This window comes from Tenrec ecaudatus, unplaced genomic scaffold (assembly GCF_050624435.1).
Source record: "Tenrec ecaudatus isolate mTenEca1 unplaced genomic scaffold, mTenEca1.hap1 Scaffold_86, whole genome shotgun sequence".
Classification (NCBI taxonomy): domain Eukaryota; kingdom Metazoa; phylum Chordata; class Mammalia; order Afrosoricida; family Tenrecidae; genus Tenrec; species Tenrec ecaudatus.
The window spans coordinates 359,401-375,478 of NW_027459695.1; the positions used below are offsets into that span (position 1 = coordinate 359,401).

Genomic DNA, 16,078 nt, shown 5'->3' on the forward strand with positions numbered 1-16,078 from the left:
CACCTTTTCTGTTTGTAGTGGAGCTGTTATTCTTGTGGGATGGCAAACGGTGTCTACTACCTGTGTTAAATGTCATGCCACTCTGCTTCTGCACCTCCGCGGTCGGCAGCTTATTCCCCACCAGGTGCCACTCCTTTACCAAAGCACCAGGCTGTCTCTCCCCACTCCTCAGGCCCCACACCTCAAATCGGGAAACAGTACACAGGGGCCTATCAATTGCATTGGTTTATTGTTCTGAAATTGGTTCTTATTGTGTGTCCATGTATTAATGTGGAAATAATCTGAACCTCTCAGATTTCTTTGAAATTTGTTTAGTGAAATAATACTTTATTGGGTTTATGTGAAAGTTTACAAAGTAAATTAGGTTCCCAGTTAATATTTTTAATGCAAATTGTTCCATAACATTGGTTATATTTTTCACAAAATATCAACATTTTTGTTATTTCTATTCTGTTTGTTCTTTTTCAATTAATTGAACTTCCTTGCGTCTTCCTACCATCTGATTTTTGCTTTAGGGTAAATGTTTATCATTTGGTTGATTACGTACGGGAGCTCAGCACTCAGGGGTGAGATTGTTTGTTATTAGAGAATGTATTGATTGATGAAACGTGGCCTCCAGGAGTGACTTCTGCTTCAAGGTCAAATGGAGTTCCTTTAGGCGATCAGTCCAATAAAGGAACTTGAATTTTGTTCTTCCTTTTTCTCCCGTTTTATATGACATCTACTTGGATGGAACGGTAGGTCAGTATAAGGCATCATTTAGTTCTGAGCTCAGGATAAATGAAGTGATGGTTCCTGTGGACAATTAGACTGTGGACTAGTTTCTTCTTTGAGTCTTTGGTTTCTTTAATTCTCTGGTGTCTGAGTTGGATTCTTGGAAGCTTTTAAAGGACAGGTGCTACTCACCAAACTAGGAGGGAGACAATTAACTTCAAGAACTATGTATGTCAATTGACTAAGTTGTCCCACAGAACTATGGTCCCATAGTTTTTTAAATCGCTTTATTAGGGGCTCATACAACTCTTATCATAATCCACACATACATCAGTTTTGTAAAACACATCTGTATATTCATTGCCCTCATCATTCTCAAAACATGTGATCTCTACTTAACTCCTGGCATCAGGTCCTCATTTTCCCCCTCCCTCCCTGCTTCCCCTCCCCCTCCCTCATGAACCCTTGATAATTTATAAATTATTATTTTGTTATATCTTGCCCTGTCCGACGTCTCCCAAGTTCACCCACTTTTCTGTTGTCCATCCCCCAGGGAGGAGGTCACATGTAGATCCTTGTAATCGGTCCCGTAGTTTTTAACTGAACAATTTAACCAAGGATTTGTTCAATTCTGAAAGGTGTGTGGAGATGCCTAGACAATGTCTGTAACAGTGCCTGCACTTTTTCCTTCTAAATTGTGTTTATGGTTTTGTGGTTCTTGAGAAGACACACAGCAAACCATATACTGTTGGGTTTCTACATGTATGACAGTTTCTACATGTATGAGAGCCTCTACATGTAGAGAAACTGATGACATGCTTCCAGCTGTGGGAGCATTAGCACCCTTCTTTTCTGAGTTGTTCCTTCCTTAGTAATACACACCCACTCCCCTCGAACTTTTCTACTTAATCTTTGTAGTTACTGTTCGCAATGTGATTCCATATAGGTCGTTCTCAAAAGAGCATCATGCTCAAGTTCATGAAGCTCACTACAAGGAGATTTTAAGATGGTGCTCGGGGATACTTTGGTTTCAGTCTTTAAAATTATCTCAGGGCAATGGTTCCAGAGCTTTATCCCTCTTCTTGGCTCCAGAAAGACTAGACTCTAGGAGAGTTTGAAATTCTGCTTGGTTTTTGTTTTGTTTTATTGAGTTGTAGGACAGGATTCTTCTATAAAATCCATGACCAAATTGTGCAGTAATGAGAGGGGGGCACCAGCCCAGTTTCTGGCCTCAAAGGGAGGCAGTTGTTTAGAGAGGTAATTAGCCAGACCCTTCATATCCGCCTACGTCCAGTTCTTTCTCTCCCTCTGTTTCTCTGGGTCAATAGAGCTACATTATCGTGCCTTGGATGACTGCTTGCAAGCTTTAAAGAGTCCAGAGGGTATTCAGTGAAGCAGGAAGTAAATCAGTAGCTCTGCACACTTTACCAGGCAAAACGAACAACAACAACTACTGGGATGTTCCATGAAACCATGTCCCTAAACCTCCAAACTAAGGAACCAAATATCAGTTTTGATTGAATATAAGCAGGGTCAGCAGCTACTCTTATTTAACTTGTTATTGTAAACATACTTCTTGTACAACGTTTGCCAATTCTACTTTTACAGCTATATAAATCATTGACAGCAATTACAATAATTGGGTGTGCAACGTACCCGTAATCAATTATATTGTTTTATTCAATCCTTCCCCCCTCCTTCCTGCCTCTGGTAGCCACTAGTAAACTTTGGTGTTTATATATTTGCCTTTTCTTTCTTGTAAGTGAAGTCATACAGTATTTATCCTGTAATTGGCTTATTTTGCTCAGCTTAGTTCCTCAAGTTCCACGCATACGTAGCATGTATTAAGACTTCTCCTAAAGGCTGAGTAGTATTCCTGTATGAGGGGGTACAAAAAGTACATCACAGGAAAAAGCTCCTCTGGGCAGACCTTTCGTAGTAGGCTTTTCCCCCTGCTAGGACAGCATCTACTTGTTCTGAGTTAGTGCACCCAGTAGCATCTCTTGGGAAGCTTCTCTCTGATCACAGTGAATTTTTTTCATAAAGCTGTTTTGCTCTAATCTCGTTTTCTTTCCTTTTTTTGTGTGATGGCTGGTTTAAGAGAACAGTGTGTGGCTGTGAAATTTGTTTCCTCCTTGGGGAAAAATGCGGCAGACACTGTTGTGATGTTGCACACAGCTTATACGGAGAGCACTATGGGAAAAACTCGTGTACAAGTGGTTTGCTCGTTTCAAAAAAGGTGAAATGTTGACTGATGACAAACCTTGTTCTGCATGTCCATCAACTTCTGAAAGAGACAAAAATGCCAAATTGTGGGGCATTTGGTGTTCGTTTCACCAGCTCACACTGTTGACTAAGCTTTCTATTTAGAGGTTCTGAAAAGATTGCATAACAGTGTGCAACAAAAAAGGCCTGATTTGTGGCAGATGGGGGATGGGTTTTGCCACCACGATAATGTACCTGCTCATGCAGCCATCTCAGTGCACCAGTTTTTAGCTAAAAGAGCATGCCTCTCTCGCCCCATGCACCTGGCTCACCTGACCTCACTCTGAGCGACTTCTTTTCATTTCCACGAATGAAAAGGGGCATGAAAGGCCAGCAATTTGATGATGTAGAAGAAATGAAGAAAAAACTAAGGAAGTGCTGTCAGCCACCCAAATAGGAGTTTGAAAAGGGTTTCCAAGGAAGGAATGGCAGATTTGTCAAATGTATTAAGTATAATGGAAAGTACTTTGAAAGTGATAGGTGTCTTGTCAAAAAATTAAGTACACAGCTTTGGAAAATTTTTGTTTCTTTATGGGGGTTCTATATATATATGCATGCATTTATATGTGTATATATACATACACAGCACGTTCTTGATATAAATCTATGTGTGTGTGTGTGTGTGTGTACATACATAACAGAGCTCATACAGCTGTAGAAGTAGGTAAGGACAGTGTGGCTTTAAGTCAGCCAGTCAGATTTTAAACTGGAAGCTTTTCCTGACTTGAGTAGCTTCAGCTTCTATACCACAGGCTGTAGAAGTAGATGAATCTCGGGTCAGCAAATCAGGCTGTGACAGGAGAGAGAAACGAAGTCAAGGTTGGCAGGTCAGATAGCAGGTTGCTGATTGCTCTATGGATCGGCAGCCATTATGGCAGGCCGCTGGTTCAAGTACAAAGAATAAGAGACAGACAAGTCAGATACAGGACTCAGACGCAAAAAAGCCAGCAAGTGTCTCCTCAACCTCCGCTTAAATATGAATTAGGCCCCACTCTGAGTAAACTTCCTCTCAGGTGTATTGGTGCTGTTACCTGAGTAAGAGGATTGTACTCCACCTTAATCTGATTAGCTGATCACAGCAGATCCCATTATGGGATACATTGTGTTATACAACATCATAGGGATTACTAGGCCTCAGTTACCAACCCCCTGAGAATTCTGATCTGGTCAAGGTGATACAAAACCTAACTATGACAGTTAGTTCTCTATTTTTGGTTGTTTTCTTTGTCACTAGCTAGAGTTTTGTTATTCTTAATGATTGTTTCAAAGAAACAACTTCTGATTTTATTGGTTCTATTATCTTTCTGTTTTTAATTTTATTTCTGGGTGATCTTTACTATTTCCCTTTTTCTGGTACATTAAGGCTTCTTTTTGGTCTCCTCTTTCTAGTTTCTAGAATTATCAAGTTAGGCTGTTAATTGGAGATCCCTTCACCCTCTCCTTCCTGTTTATTGCTGTAAGTTTCCCTCTGCACACTGTCTTCTCTGAATATTGTATGTTGTGCTTTCATTTTCATCAGATTTTTAAAATGTGGGATTTCTCTTTTGATATTTACCGTGACCCACTATTAGTTTCATAGTATGTTAATTAATTTCCATATTTTCAGGGTTTTTTTCTGTTACTGATTTCTGGTTTCACTCACTTGTGATCAGAGAAAATACTTCATATGATTTCAATTTTTAAAAATTTATCAAGACTTGCTTGGATTTGACTCAATGGCAATGGGGTAGAACAAGATCTCTCAATTTTATCTTAGTCAGTAAAATTGCTGGCATTACCCTTAATGAAGACTCTCTTTAGGATACCTGGTCATTCATTCTCCAGGAGACCTTTTGTTTCTCATCAACCTTTCCTCTTCCACTTCCAGAATTATATTTTTCCTTTCTCCTGAGGCCTGTTTTTGAGCCCATCATTTGCATATTTACTCAGTTTATGAGTGGTGTCATTGACTACTTCATTTCCGTGCAGTTTGTTATTTCTAGCTTCCAGCTACTGGATCTAATAGTTTACACACCCAGATCTGTGCCTAAATTGTGAGTAATATCCACAACAGTATCCCCAACATTCCACTCATGAGGAGGAGTCCAGGGTCCCAGCACGAGCTCCCAGATACAGTCTACCTGGTTCCCAGGGTTGGACCAATCCTCACCACTGGGATCCTGTTTGGCCTCACTTTTCATCGTTTTTCCACCTGCTATTTGCCAAGGGTTCTGCCTCCCTCCCTTGTTCTTGCTGCGTCCTCTTCTGTGGTGGGAAAGCAATAAAAGGCTGGATCATCTTCACGTGCTGGTGATCTGGTGCTTCACAGCAGATCTCCCAGAATGACCACAGTGTTCTCCTTGCATCTCCATTATTGCCCAACACGTTCACTTCCATGTGTTGCTACATAATACCCAGGCTTTCTTAATCATGCCGTGTTTTTATTTTTAAACTTCCTTGCCCCTTTATCTGACCATTCTCTGTTGCTGTTGATGCTTGTTTAGTTCAGTTTACATAAAAGCTCCAGCGGGTCAGTTTTGCTTTGTGTTATGTATGTGTTTTGGTGGTTCCTAAGGCTTAATAAACCAATACTAGGGAGTATCTTACAACATATAAAGAAAGATTAGCATTGAGGGTCTCAGAAACAGACCAAAACTCAACTTCAGAAAAGCTCCCTGCTTGAGCAAATCTCCCAGAATTTGGTGAATTCTTCTGTACTTGCTGAGGATTATTTGAAAACCAGCACATTGTTAGGCTCTCTCTTTTCTGGTGCTTTTGCGTAGTCAATAAAACACAAATAAGCATCTCTCTGCCATTTTATAGTTTCATCTACCATCTATCTCATGTCAGCAAGAATTCTCTTTGTATCATATCTGCTTCTGAATCCAGCTTGAATTTCTGGCAGCTCACCGTTGATGTCCTGTTGTAACCATTTTTGAAATATTTTCATCAAAATTTTACCGGCATGTGTTATCAGTGAAAATTTTATCATTTCCATTCTGTTGCATCACTTCATTTTTCTTTGGAATGGCCAGAAGTATGGATTTCTTCCAGTGGGTTGACCGGGCAGCTGTCTTCCAGATTTCTTGGTGAGTGAGTGTTTCCTGTATTTTGTCAGTTCCCAGAGCCTGGTGTTTCTCTAGTGCCTTTAATGCAGCTTGGGCTTCTTCCTTCAGTACTATTGGTTCTTGGTCCGATGTCACCTCTGGAAATGGTTGAATGTCAACCTATTCTTTTGATACCATAACTCTGTGTATTCTTTCCATCTTTATTTAAATGATTTTATTGGGGGCTCATACAACTCTTATCACAATCCATACATAAATCTATTGTTTCAAGCACATTTTTATGTTTGTTTCCTTCATCAATCTCAAAACATGTTCTTTGTACTTGAGCCTATGGTATCTGCTCCACATGTTTTCCCTCCCTCCCGCCACACCCTCCCTCATGAACACTTGATAATTTAGCACTGTCCAACATCTATCTGCCTTCACTGACTTTTCTCTTGTCCATCCTGCAGGGAGGGGTGTTATATGTAGATTCTTGTTACTGGTTCCCCCTTTTTACCCCATCTTCCTTCTACCCTCCTGGTTTTGCCACTCTCATCACTGGTCCTAAAGGGATTCCCTGTGTTTCCAGTTCCTGTCTGTATCAGTGTATATCCTGTGGGTCTAGCTGGATTTGTAAGGTAGAATTGGAATCATGATAGTGGGGGTGGGGGTCGGGGAGAGGAAGCATTTAAGAACTAGAGGAAAGTTGTATGTTTCATCGTTGACTGGCTCTTCTCCTCCCTGTGACCCTTCTGTAAGGCGTTCCCAATCTGTACTCCGCCTCATTCACAATGATTTGATTTTTTTGTTCTTTGATACCTTAAACCTGATCACACAGGCTGCTGTGCTTTTTCCATGTGGGCTTTGTTGTTTCTGAGCTAGAGGGCCACTTGTATACCTTCAAGACTTTATGACTTCAGATGCTATATCTTTTGATAGTCGAGCACTATCAGCTTTCTTCACCACATTTGCTTATGCACACATTTTTCTTCAGTGATCATGTCAGGAAGGTGAGCATCATGGAATGCCAATTTAACAGAACAAAATGTTCTTGCATTGAGGGAGTACTTGAGTGGAAGCCCAATGTCCATTTGCTAACTTAATACTAAACCTATAATATGTGCACATAGATCTATTTTCCCATTGTCATATATAAATATATTTACATATGTCCATGCCTGTATTTAGACCTCTGTAAGTGCCCTTTGCCTCCTGGACACCCCCTTACTGAAGGGTTGTGGAAAGTAGATGAGCCAGTCTGGGTTCAGGGTAGCAACGATGAAACATATAACTTTCCTCTAGTTCTTAATGCTTCCTTCCCACAATATCATAATCCCAATCCCACCTTACAAAGCTGCCTAGACCAGAGGATGTACATTGGTACAGATAGAAACTGGAAACACAGGGAATCCAGGGTAGATGACCCCTTCAGGACCAATGGTGAGAGTGGCGATGCCTGGAGGGTAGAAGGAATGTGGGGTGGAAAGGGGGAACCGACTACAAGAATCTACGAATAGCCTCCTCCCTTGGGGATGGACAGCAGAGAAGTGGGCAGGGGGAGATGTCAGACAGTGTGACATATGACATAATAATTTATGAATTATGAAGGATTCATGAGGGATGGGAAGGAGGCAGGAGGGGCACAAAAGGAGGAGCCAATATTAAGGACTGAAGTAGAAGGCAAATTTTTTGAGAATGATGATGGCAACAAATGTACATATGTGCTTGACACAATGGATGGATGTATAGATTGTGATAAGAATTGTATGAGCTCCCAGTAAAATGATTAAAAAAAAGATTAAGTGACTGGTCACTACACATACACTGGGAATAGGATAAAATTTTCAATAACATTCATTCACAAAGCCAGGACTATACCTTCCAGATTAACATATGTGACAAAAAAGCAAAGAGAGAATACAAACAGTAACTATATGATAGTCCTGGGACACCATTCACAGGGTATTCCCAAAGCAAGAGATCCAGACTGAAATCCAACAAACTCAAATTCCAGAGTATTAAGATAGCAGTCATCTGCATCTTTGGACACTAGAGCACTTTGCCCTAAGTCCAAGGGAGTATGTTTTAAAGCACTTTCTTAAACCTGTTTCAGGCGAATCTAAGGTAAATCCCACTGATTTGGAAAGCCACTAAGGAGCTAATAAGGTCTAGTGGGCTTTATCTTATCAGCTCCTTAGTGACTTTCCAAATCGGATCCTTCTGGTGTGGCCCATGGAGGATGTTGTGAGCCTGGAAAGAACAGAGTCTAAAATCCTAGATGACTACAGCATCCAGTCTGGATCACCAAGGACTGGATAGAAACCAGGTCAAAAGTGTCCAGTTAGGAATGTAATACCAGGCGTATTCTCTCCTTGGGTTCTATAAGTACCGTTAAGCATGTTTCCCCCCAGATGGCATCTTGCTCTACCCAGTTTACCCATCAACGAAAGTGTAATTGCCTTTTCCAAGACAGACCCGTCTCCCCCTCATGTCTTGACTTGAGTTTCCAGGATGGTTTGCTAATCACTCTCGTAGGAGTATCTGTTGAATTTGGGTGACCGTAGGACAATGTTGTATGGCAGCAACTGATTGGTCGTCTCCCTCCTTCCTCCCTTCCCATCTTGAGAAATTGATCCCAGTGGAGGGGACGTGTCTTCCGTTGAAGTGGTTTGTAAGATGCAGTTGTAAAGAGGGCAATATATAGTGCACGGGTACTATACTGGCTCACTACCTTGTTTGGGAGGCCAGATTTCATGACAAAAAGATGATTACATGACCCAAGAGCAGAATTCTGCCTTTATCTTGGTGTTTATCCTTATAGTAGTGTGCCAGTCCTTTTGTGATTGACTAACTTTACGAAGCATAATCATTTCCAGGCCCATCTATGTAATGGGGTGTTTCATGGTTTCATCACTGTTTTTCAGGGGCACATAATTTCCATGTGTACCAGAGTTTCTTCCTCCATTCTTTTACTGATGGGCATTTGGGCTCTTTCCAGCCTCTTGCTATTGTGAACAGTGCTACGGTGAATGTAGGAGAACACATGTCTGGGGTCTGTCTCTTACTTCTTTGGGGTATATGACAAGCAGAGGTGTTGCTGGGTCTAATGCTACTTGCTTCAGGTAGTCTCATAGCGTTCCCCACTGGTTGTAAATGTTTACAAGACTACCAGCCATGTATAAGAGTTTCAAATGCTCCATGCCCTCTCTAGCATTTGTCATTCTCTGTTGTGTGTTTCAATTGCTATTGTGAGGAGTGTACGGTAATAACTCATTGTTGTTTTGATTTGCATTTCCTGGGTGGCTAGGAAATGGTGAGCATATCTTCATGTATGTGTTAGTCATTCACAAGCCAGCTTTGGTGAATGTCTATTTTATGTCCTTTGCCCACCTTTCAATTGGACTAATTTTTTTCTTAGAAAAATTCCATAGATTTTGGTAACAAGTCTCTCGTTAGTTGTGTCATTGTTACCCCACCACCCCAATCTGTGAGTTCTCATTTTACTATTTTGATGAAATTTTTTGAGGTGCATAAGTGTTTTATTTTAGTAGGTCCCAGGCATCTGTGTTGTCTTTTGCTCTGTGTGCTTCCTTTATTAGATTTGCTAGTCCATGTATGCCCTGCAATAGACCCCTTAAGTTTCTAATTGATGATCCTGATAGCTCTGGGGTTTACATTTAGGTCTGTAATCCAGTTTAAGTTTGTTTTTGTACATGGAGTGAGGTATGGGTCCTGTTTCATTCTTCTGCAGATGGAGATCCAAGTTTTCACCCACTTTCCTGTTGCCCATCCTCCAGGGAGGAGGTTATATGTAGATCACTGAGGGGTCTACGGGGCCATCCCCAATCAAAGCCAAACTGACAACCCCGCCTCCATTTCCCCTAGAAGTATGCGCTGCAGAGGACAACACTTAGCCTACAGGTTGGGGAGAGGGGCTGGCCCGCCATGCCCACATGGAAGTGTAAACCCAAAGGAAAAAGGGAGTGAGGGTTTAGACTGAATACTGGCACACCAAGTCCTGAGGAGGACGGCCCTGCATGCTGCTGCTAAGGCACAGAGAGGACTGTAGGGCTGACAACAGCTTGAGACATGGTGTCCCCTCACTGGGACATATTGTGAATGAGGACAATACTCGGGACACCCAGCAGGGAGTGAGTCGGGCCTGACCATCCCCACAATGGGATGAACCAGGAAGGAAACAGAACAGATCAGCAATGGGAGCATTGCCAAGCCACGAAGCCCTTGAAGTGTCCCCACAATAGATTTCAGGCTAGGAGGGGCAGTTCTCAGAACCCCTCTAGACTGGTGAGGAGATAATCATAAAGGTCAGCAGACAGATTTGGAATTTTGTATGTGTTTTCAGGGGGGTTTTCTAGGTTTCCCCCCTTTTTTTGTTTTCCCTTTTTATTCAGTCTTTTGTTTTCTTTTTGCTTTGTCTCTTTTATTGCTTTGCCTACCAATATAAGATAGGTTTGGGAAGAAAGCCCAAGGAGAAAGTAAAGGGACCGGCATTTCTGGAGGCACTTGGGAGAGGAGACAGTGGGAGAAAGGAGTGGTGAGCAAACGATGCCATAGACAGGAAACAACTAGGGAATTAAAAGGAACAACAAGGAGGACATAGAGATCCTGGTGGTGGTGGTAGAGCAACGGCAATCTAGCTGAGAGAAGAAGGGCACGCATGATGTTGGGAAAGGAGGAAGGTAAAAAGAAAACAGGAACGATCTAGGAAGCAAATCTAAGGATACAGGAATAAACATAGGTGTGCACTTATGAAAATATATTAATAAAAATCGAGGTATTGGCCTATGTACATATATTTACATAGCGATAAATTAAGGAAGTGGATGGACTTTGGGCCTCTGCTTAAGCCCTCCCTCAACACAAGAACACTTTGTTCTAACAACCCAGCATTCAGTGATGCTCACCCTCCCAGCATAATAGCTGAAGGCAAAATGAATGCATAAGCAAATGAGGTAAAGAAAGCTGATGATGCCCAGCTATAAAAAGATAAAACATCTGGGTTCTTAAAAAACTGATGGTAAACTTGCAGCCATCTAGCAAAGAAGCAACAAATCCCATATGAAAGGGCCCTAGCCTGTAAGATCATGAGGTGTTGACAGAATCAGGTAGGCACCAGAAGACTGCAAACAAACAAAAAACCCCATATTGTTTAGGATAAAGGGGTTGGAGCAGAGCCCCAAAACCCATCTGTAGACGGGAGGACATACCCTCACAGAAGGGTCACAACAAAAGGATGAGGCAACCAGAGCACAGTATAACACTAATGAAATGTACAACATACCTCTGTATCTTTAAGGCTTCCTCACCCCCCTCTATCATGATCCCAGTTCTGCCAATCAGTTGTGCGTAGGCAAGAGCATGTATACAGGTACAGATAAAGGATCATGACACACAGAATCAAGGTCAGACCAACCCCTCAGGAACAGAAACCGAAGGGTACCAGGAGGGTAGATGGAAGGTAGGGGTAGAAAGGGGAAACCGATCACAATGATTGCTGTATAATACTGCTCCCCAGGGGGGTAAACAACATAAATGTGGTGAAGGGACACAGCACTCAGTATAAGATAGGAAATCAAGGGGTCACGAGAGTGGGAGTGTAGGAAAAGAGAAGAATTGAACCAAGAGTTCAAAAAGAAAGTAACTGTTTAGAAAATGATGGCAACAAATGATAGTGGTATAAATGAGCTTGATACAATTGATGTCATGGACTGTTAGAAGAGCTGTGAGGTAGTTAGTTTGCTGTGACAAGCTGGCCGATAAACACATGTGGGGCGAATTGAAAGGGAGAGGGATAAGTGGTTCAGGGATCCACGCCTTTCTAATGCTGGGGTGCCTTGCTTTATGATGGTCAGATCCGGATGCAGCTCCCTTAGCCAGTTCCCTGCTTCAGCTCCCAAGAATAATTTCCTGAAAGACATCCCTGAGGAGAAGCCACATGGACCTAGTAGACACGATGCCGGTGCAGAGATGCTTACACATTCACTGAATCGGCTTTCCTCCTCCAGTCAACATCATGGTGTCTGGTTTGTGAGATGGAGGAGGACTTTGTGGTTTGATACTGGATAAAGGGGTTGAGGGATTAATTTTGGACTTGTGGGTTTTGGCAGGACAGGTTTGGGATTTTTGCTTGATGCACACTATATATAAACTATATAAAGCACTTTATATAAACTATATAAAACTCTCCCTTAGACATGAGTTTCACTGTAGTTCTTTCCCTAAAGTACCCTGACTAACACATTGTGGTACCTTAGCAGTGGTGTACTGGAGAAACTAGCCATAAGATGGAGAGTAGATGTTTGTCTGACCTCTCCCTCATGGTAGTTTTCCTTCTCTGTCTAGCCAGTGGTCAGACAAAGCCACCCTTTATTCAATAGATTACTGGGGAAACTATGGGAAGTATGAGAGCAGAAAGTTTGTAAGCCCACTTGCTTTGAGCCAACAAAATTTGATCTTTACATGGGCTTAGGAAACACCTTAGAAGACAGCTATGCAGAGAATTGATTTATATGCGAAACAGTGCTTTCCTGTACTCAGGAACCACAAGTCTTTGCCAACACTAAAAAAATCTGGGAGTACAAAGAAAATACCTCCCAGGGAATGGGTGTAAAAGGGAGCTTATGAGCAGGCTGACGGTTTGCAAGGTGACCACGTGAATCTACTTGCTCAGTAGAAGTTGGAGAAATGTAGTAATAAAAACATTAATTGAGTTTGGCCTCTGACACTTGTGTATTTGGTTTACAGGAGAAATGGAGAATATGAGAGTGAATCAACAAAAATTCATGATCTAGCATGAGTAACCCAAGCTTCTTGAATATTGGAGAGAGCTCATGGTCTACAAGCAAGGTGATCGGTGGACACCGTAGAGCTGAGGAAGGCATGGGTTGACCAGAACCCCAACAGATGGAGGATTTTCGAGGCTGTGAACTGGTGTGGATCATGGCTGACTTTATGAATGGCTTGTTCGGTTTTGACTTTGTTGATGGACGCAAAATTCAATAGGTTCCTATTGGAATGAAGATTTATTCAGGTCGAAAATGATTTTTTCCTCTGAGAAAAGGTTTGATCTAAGAGGGCCGTAGATTAAGCAAACAGCGAAAATATGAGGTACAAGTGCACGGAGTAGATGGCTTAAAAACATTCCAGAGGGAGGAACATAATCAGAGGCTTATAGAATTAAGTTATTGGTGTCACGTAATTTCAATTCTGAATGGGTGCCAGGATGGCAAGTTTGGATATAGTTCGTGGACTGTGCCAACCTGGGTGATACACATGTGCGGTTAAATGAAGGGCGGAGGGATCAATGGCTCCTTGATCATTGCCATTCTAGTTGGGTCTCTTCATTTCTGAATGTGGGAGCAGGGTGCAGCTGACTCAGCTTGTTCCCTGCTTTAGCTGTCAAGGCTCCTTTCTGGCAAGACGTCCCTGAGCCGAAGACACATGGACCTACCCAGAGGAAGCCCGGACTGTTGGAGTAGCCGTGTAGAGATATGCTGACATATCCACTGCCCACGCTGCTCTGCTTACACATTCACTGCCTCGTCTCTCCTCCTTCAGCCAGCAACATGTCATCTGTTTTGAAAGATGGAGGAGGACACTGCAATTGTTGTTAGACATGTGGGTTAATGGGTTAATGTCGGAATTGTGGGTTTGGAACACACTGCTTTCGGATGTCTGCTTGATGAACACTTAACCTTGATATATGAGTCTCACTTAGACATGAGTTTCTGTGTCCCTGTTTCTCTACGAGAGCCAGAGTCACAAATAGGATACCTAGCAGTGGGGCAATGGAAAAACTCATCTTAAGATGGAGAGTAACTATATGTTTGACCTTGCCCTCATGGTAATTCTTCTTCCTTGTCGATCCAGGGGTCAGACAAAGCCACCCTTTACTCGGTTGTTTTCTAGGGAAACTAGGGTAAGGGGGAAAAATGAAAGTTTGTAAGCCCATTTGCTTGAGCCACCAAAATTGGGTTATCTATAGCTGGGTTTAGATCACCTCTGGGTAGACAGCTATGCAGTGAATTAGATGCCCACCAGTGCTTTCGTGAACTCAGGAACCAAAAGCCTTTGCCAGAAATAAAAAAAAAAAATCTGGGATTAGGGAGAAAACATCTCCCTGGGAGTGAGTGTTAAAGAGAGACTGTGAGCAGGCTGAATTGCTTTCTGGGTGACCTCGGGGATCTACATATGGAGTGGAGGTCGGAGAAATGCAGCAATAAAAGGACTGCTTGCGTATGGGCACGGATACCTGTGGATTTGGTGTACCTGAAAAGGAGAACACGAGGGTGACTCGAGTAAAGTTCACCATGTGCATCAGGACCCCAGGCTTGTTGAATAGTGGCAAGAGCCCATGGTCTACAAGCAAGGTGACCGGTGGATACCCCATGAAGGCTGAGCGAGGTCCCCGGTACGGGTCAACAAAAAGCACACCAGAGGACGATATTGGAGACTGTGAACTGGTGCCTAAGAGTGCTGACTTTATGCACGGCGTGTCCGGCTTTGATTTTGCCGATGGACACAGACTTTGAATGGTTCCTATTGGAATGAAGATTTCTTCATGGCGAGCAATGATATTTCCTCTGAGCACTTGTTTTATATTTTGGGCCATAGGTAAAGTGAATAGCTAAAATTTGGCGTATGATGGCATAGAGTAGTTGGCTTACAATCTTGCTGAGTGGGGAAACATTCCATAAGTTTTAGAATTAAGGTCCTGGTGTTACTTAACTCCATGTTGTGGTTAAAGAATTTTGAACGGGTGCCAGGTTCGCAAATGTGGATTTAGTTCGTGGATTGTGCCAACCTGGGCGATACACACGTGCGGTTAAATCAAGGGCGGAGGGATCAATGGCTCCTTGAGCATTGCCATTCTTGTTGGGTCTCTTCATTTCTGAACATGGGAGCAGGGTGCAGCTGCCTCACCTTGTTCCCTGCTTTAGCTGACAAGGCTCCTTTCCGGCAAGACGTCCCTGAGCCGAAGACACATGGACCTACCCAGAGGAAGCCCGGACTGTTGGAGTAGCCGTGTAGAGATATGCTGACATATCCACTGCCCACGCTGCTCTGCTTACACATTCACTGCCTCGTCTCTCCTCCTTCAGCCAGCAACATGTCATCTGTTTTGAAAGATGGAGGAGGACACTGCAATTGTTGTTAGACATGTGGGTTAATGGGTTAATGTCGGACTTGGGGGTTTGGACCACACTGCTTTCGGATGTCTGCTTGATGAACACTTAACCTTTATATATGAGTCTCACTTAGACATGAGTTTCTGTGCCCCTGTTTCTCTACGAGAGCCAGAGTCACAAATAGGATACCTAGCAGTGGGGCAATGGAAAAACTCATCTTAAGATGGAGAGTAACTATATGTTTGACCTTGCCCTCATGGTAATTCTTCTTCCTTGTCGATCCAGGGGTCAGACAAAGCCACCCTTTACTCGGTTGTTTTCTAGGGAAACTAGGGTAAGGGGGAAAAATGAAAGTTGGTAAGCCCATTTGCTTGAGCCACCAAAATGGGGTGATCTTTAGCTGGGTTTTGACTACCTCTGGGAAGACAGGTATGCAGTGAAATAGATGCCCACCAGTTCTTTGGTGTACTCAGGAATCATAAGACTTGGCCAGAAGTAAAAAAAAAAAAATCTGGGATTAGGGAGAAAACATCTCCCTGGGAGTGAGTGTTAAAGAGAGCCTGTGAGCAGGCTGAATTGCTTGCTGGGTGTCCACGTCGATCTACATATGGTGTGGAGTTCGGAGAAATGCAGCAATAACAGGATTGCTTGCGTATGGGCACGGATACCTGTGGATTTGTTTACCTGTAAAGGGGAACACAAGGGTGACTCGAGGAATGTTCACCACGTCGCATCAGGAGCCCAACTTGTTGAATAGTGGCGAGAGGCCATGATCTACAAGCAAGGTGACCAGTGGACACCCCGTGGAGGCTGAGTGAGGTAGCCGGCACGGGTCGACCAGAAGCCCACCAGAGGGCGATATTGGACACTGAACTGGTGCCTAAGAGTGCTGACTTTATGCACGGCCTGTCCGGCTTTGAT

At 42.9% G+C, this 16,078-nt stretch overlaps 1 protein-coding gene across 4 annotated transcripts in view; it reads left to right on the forward strand.

Moving 5' to 3' along the window:
- The window catches only part of LOC142436914 (thyrotropin-releasing hormone-degrading ectoenzyme-like), a 337,115-nt gene extending 323,660 nt beyond the window's left edge, over positions 1–13,455 (forward strand). For 2 of the 4 annotated variants that reach the window (XM_075540257.1, XM_075540259.1), the window contains one exon: positions 12,774–13,455. In XM_075540257.1, the coding sequence (XP_075396372.1) occupies positions 12,774–12,825 (52 nt within the window). In that variant the 3' untranslated portion in view covers positions 12,826–13,455. The remainder of the gene's footprint in view (positions 1–12,773) is intronic. The other 2 variants (XM_075540255.1, XM_075540256.1) reach the window with 2 other exon arrangements.
- The last annotated feature ends 2,623 nt before the right edge of the window (positions 13,456–16,078 follow it).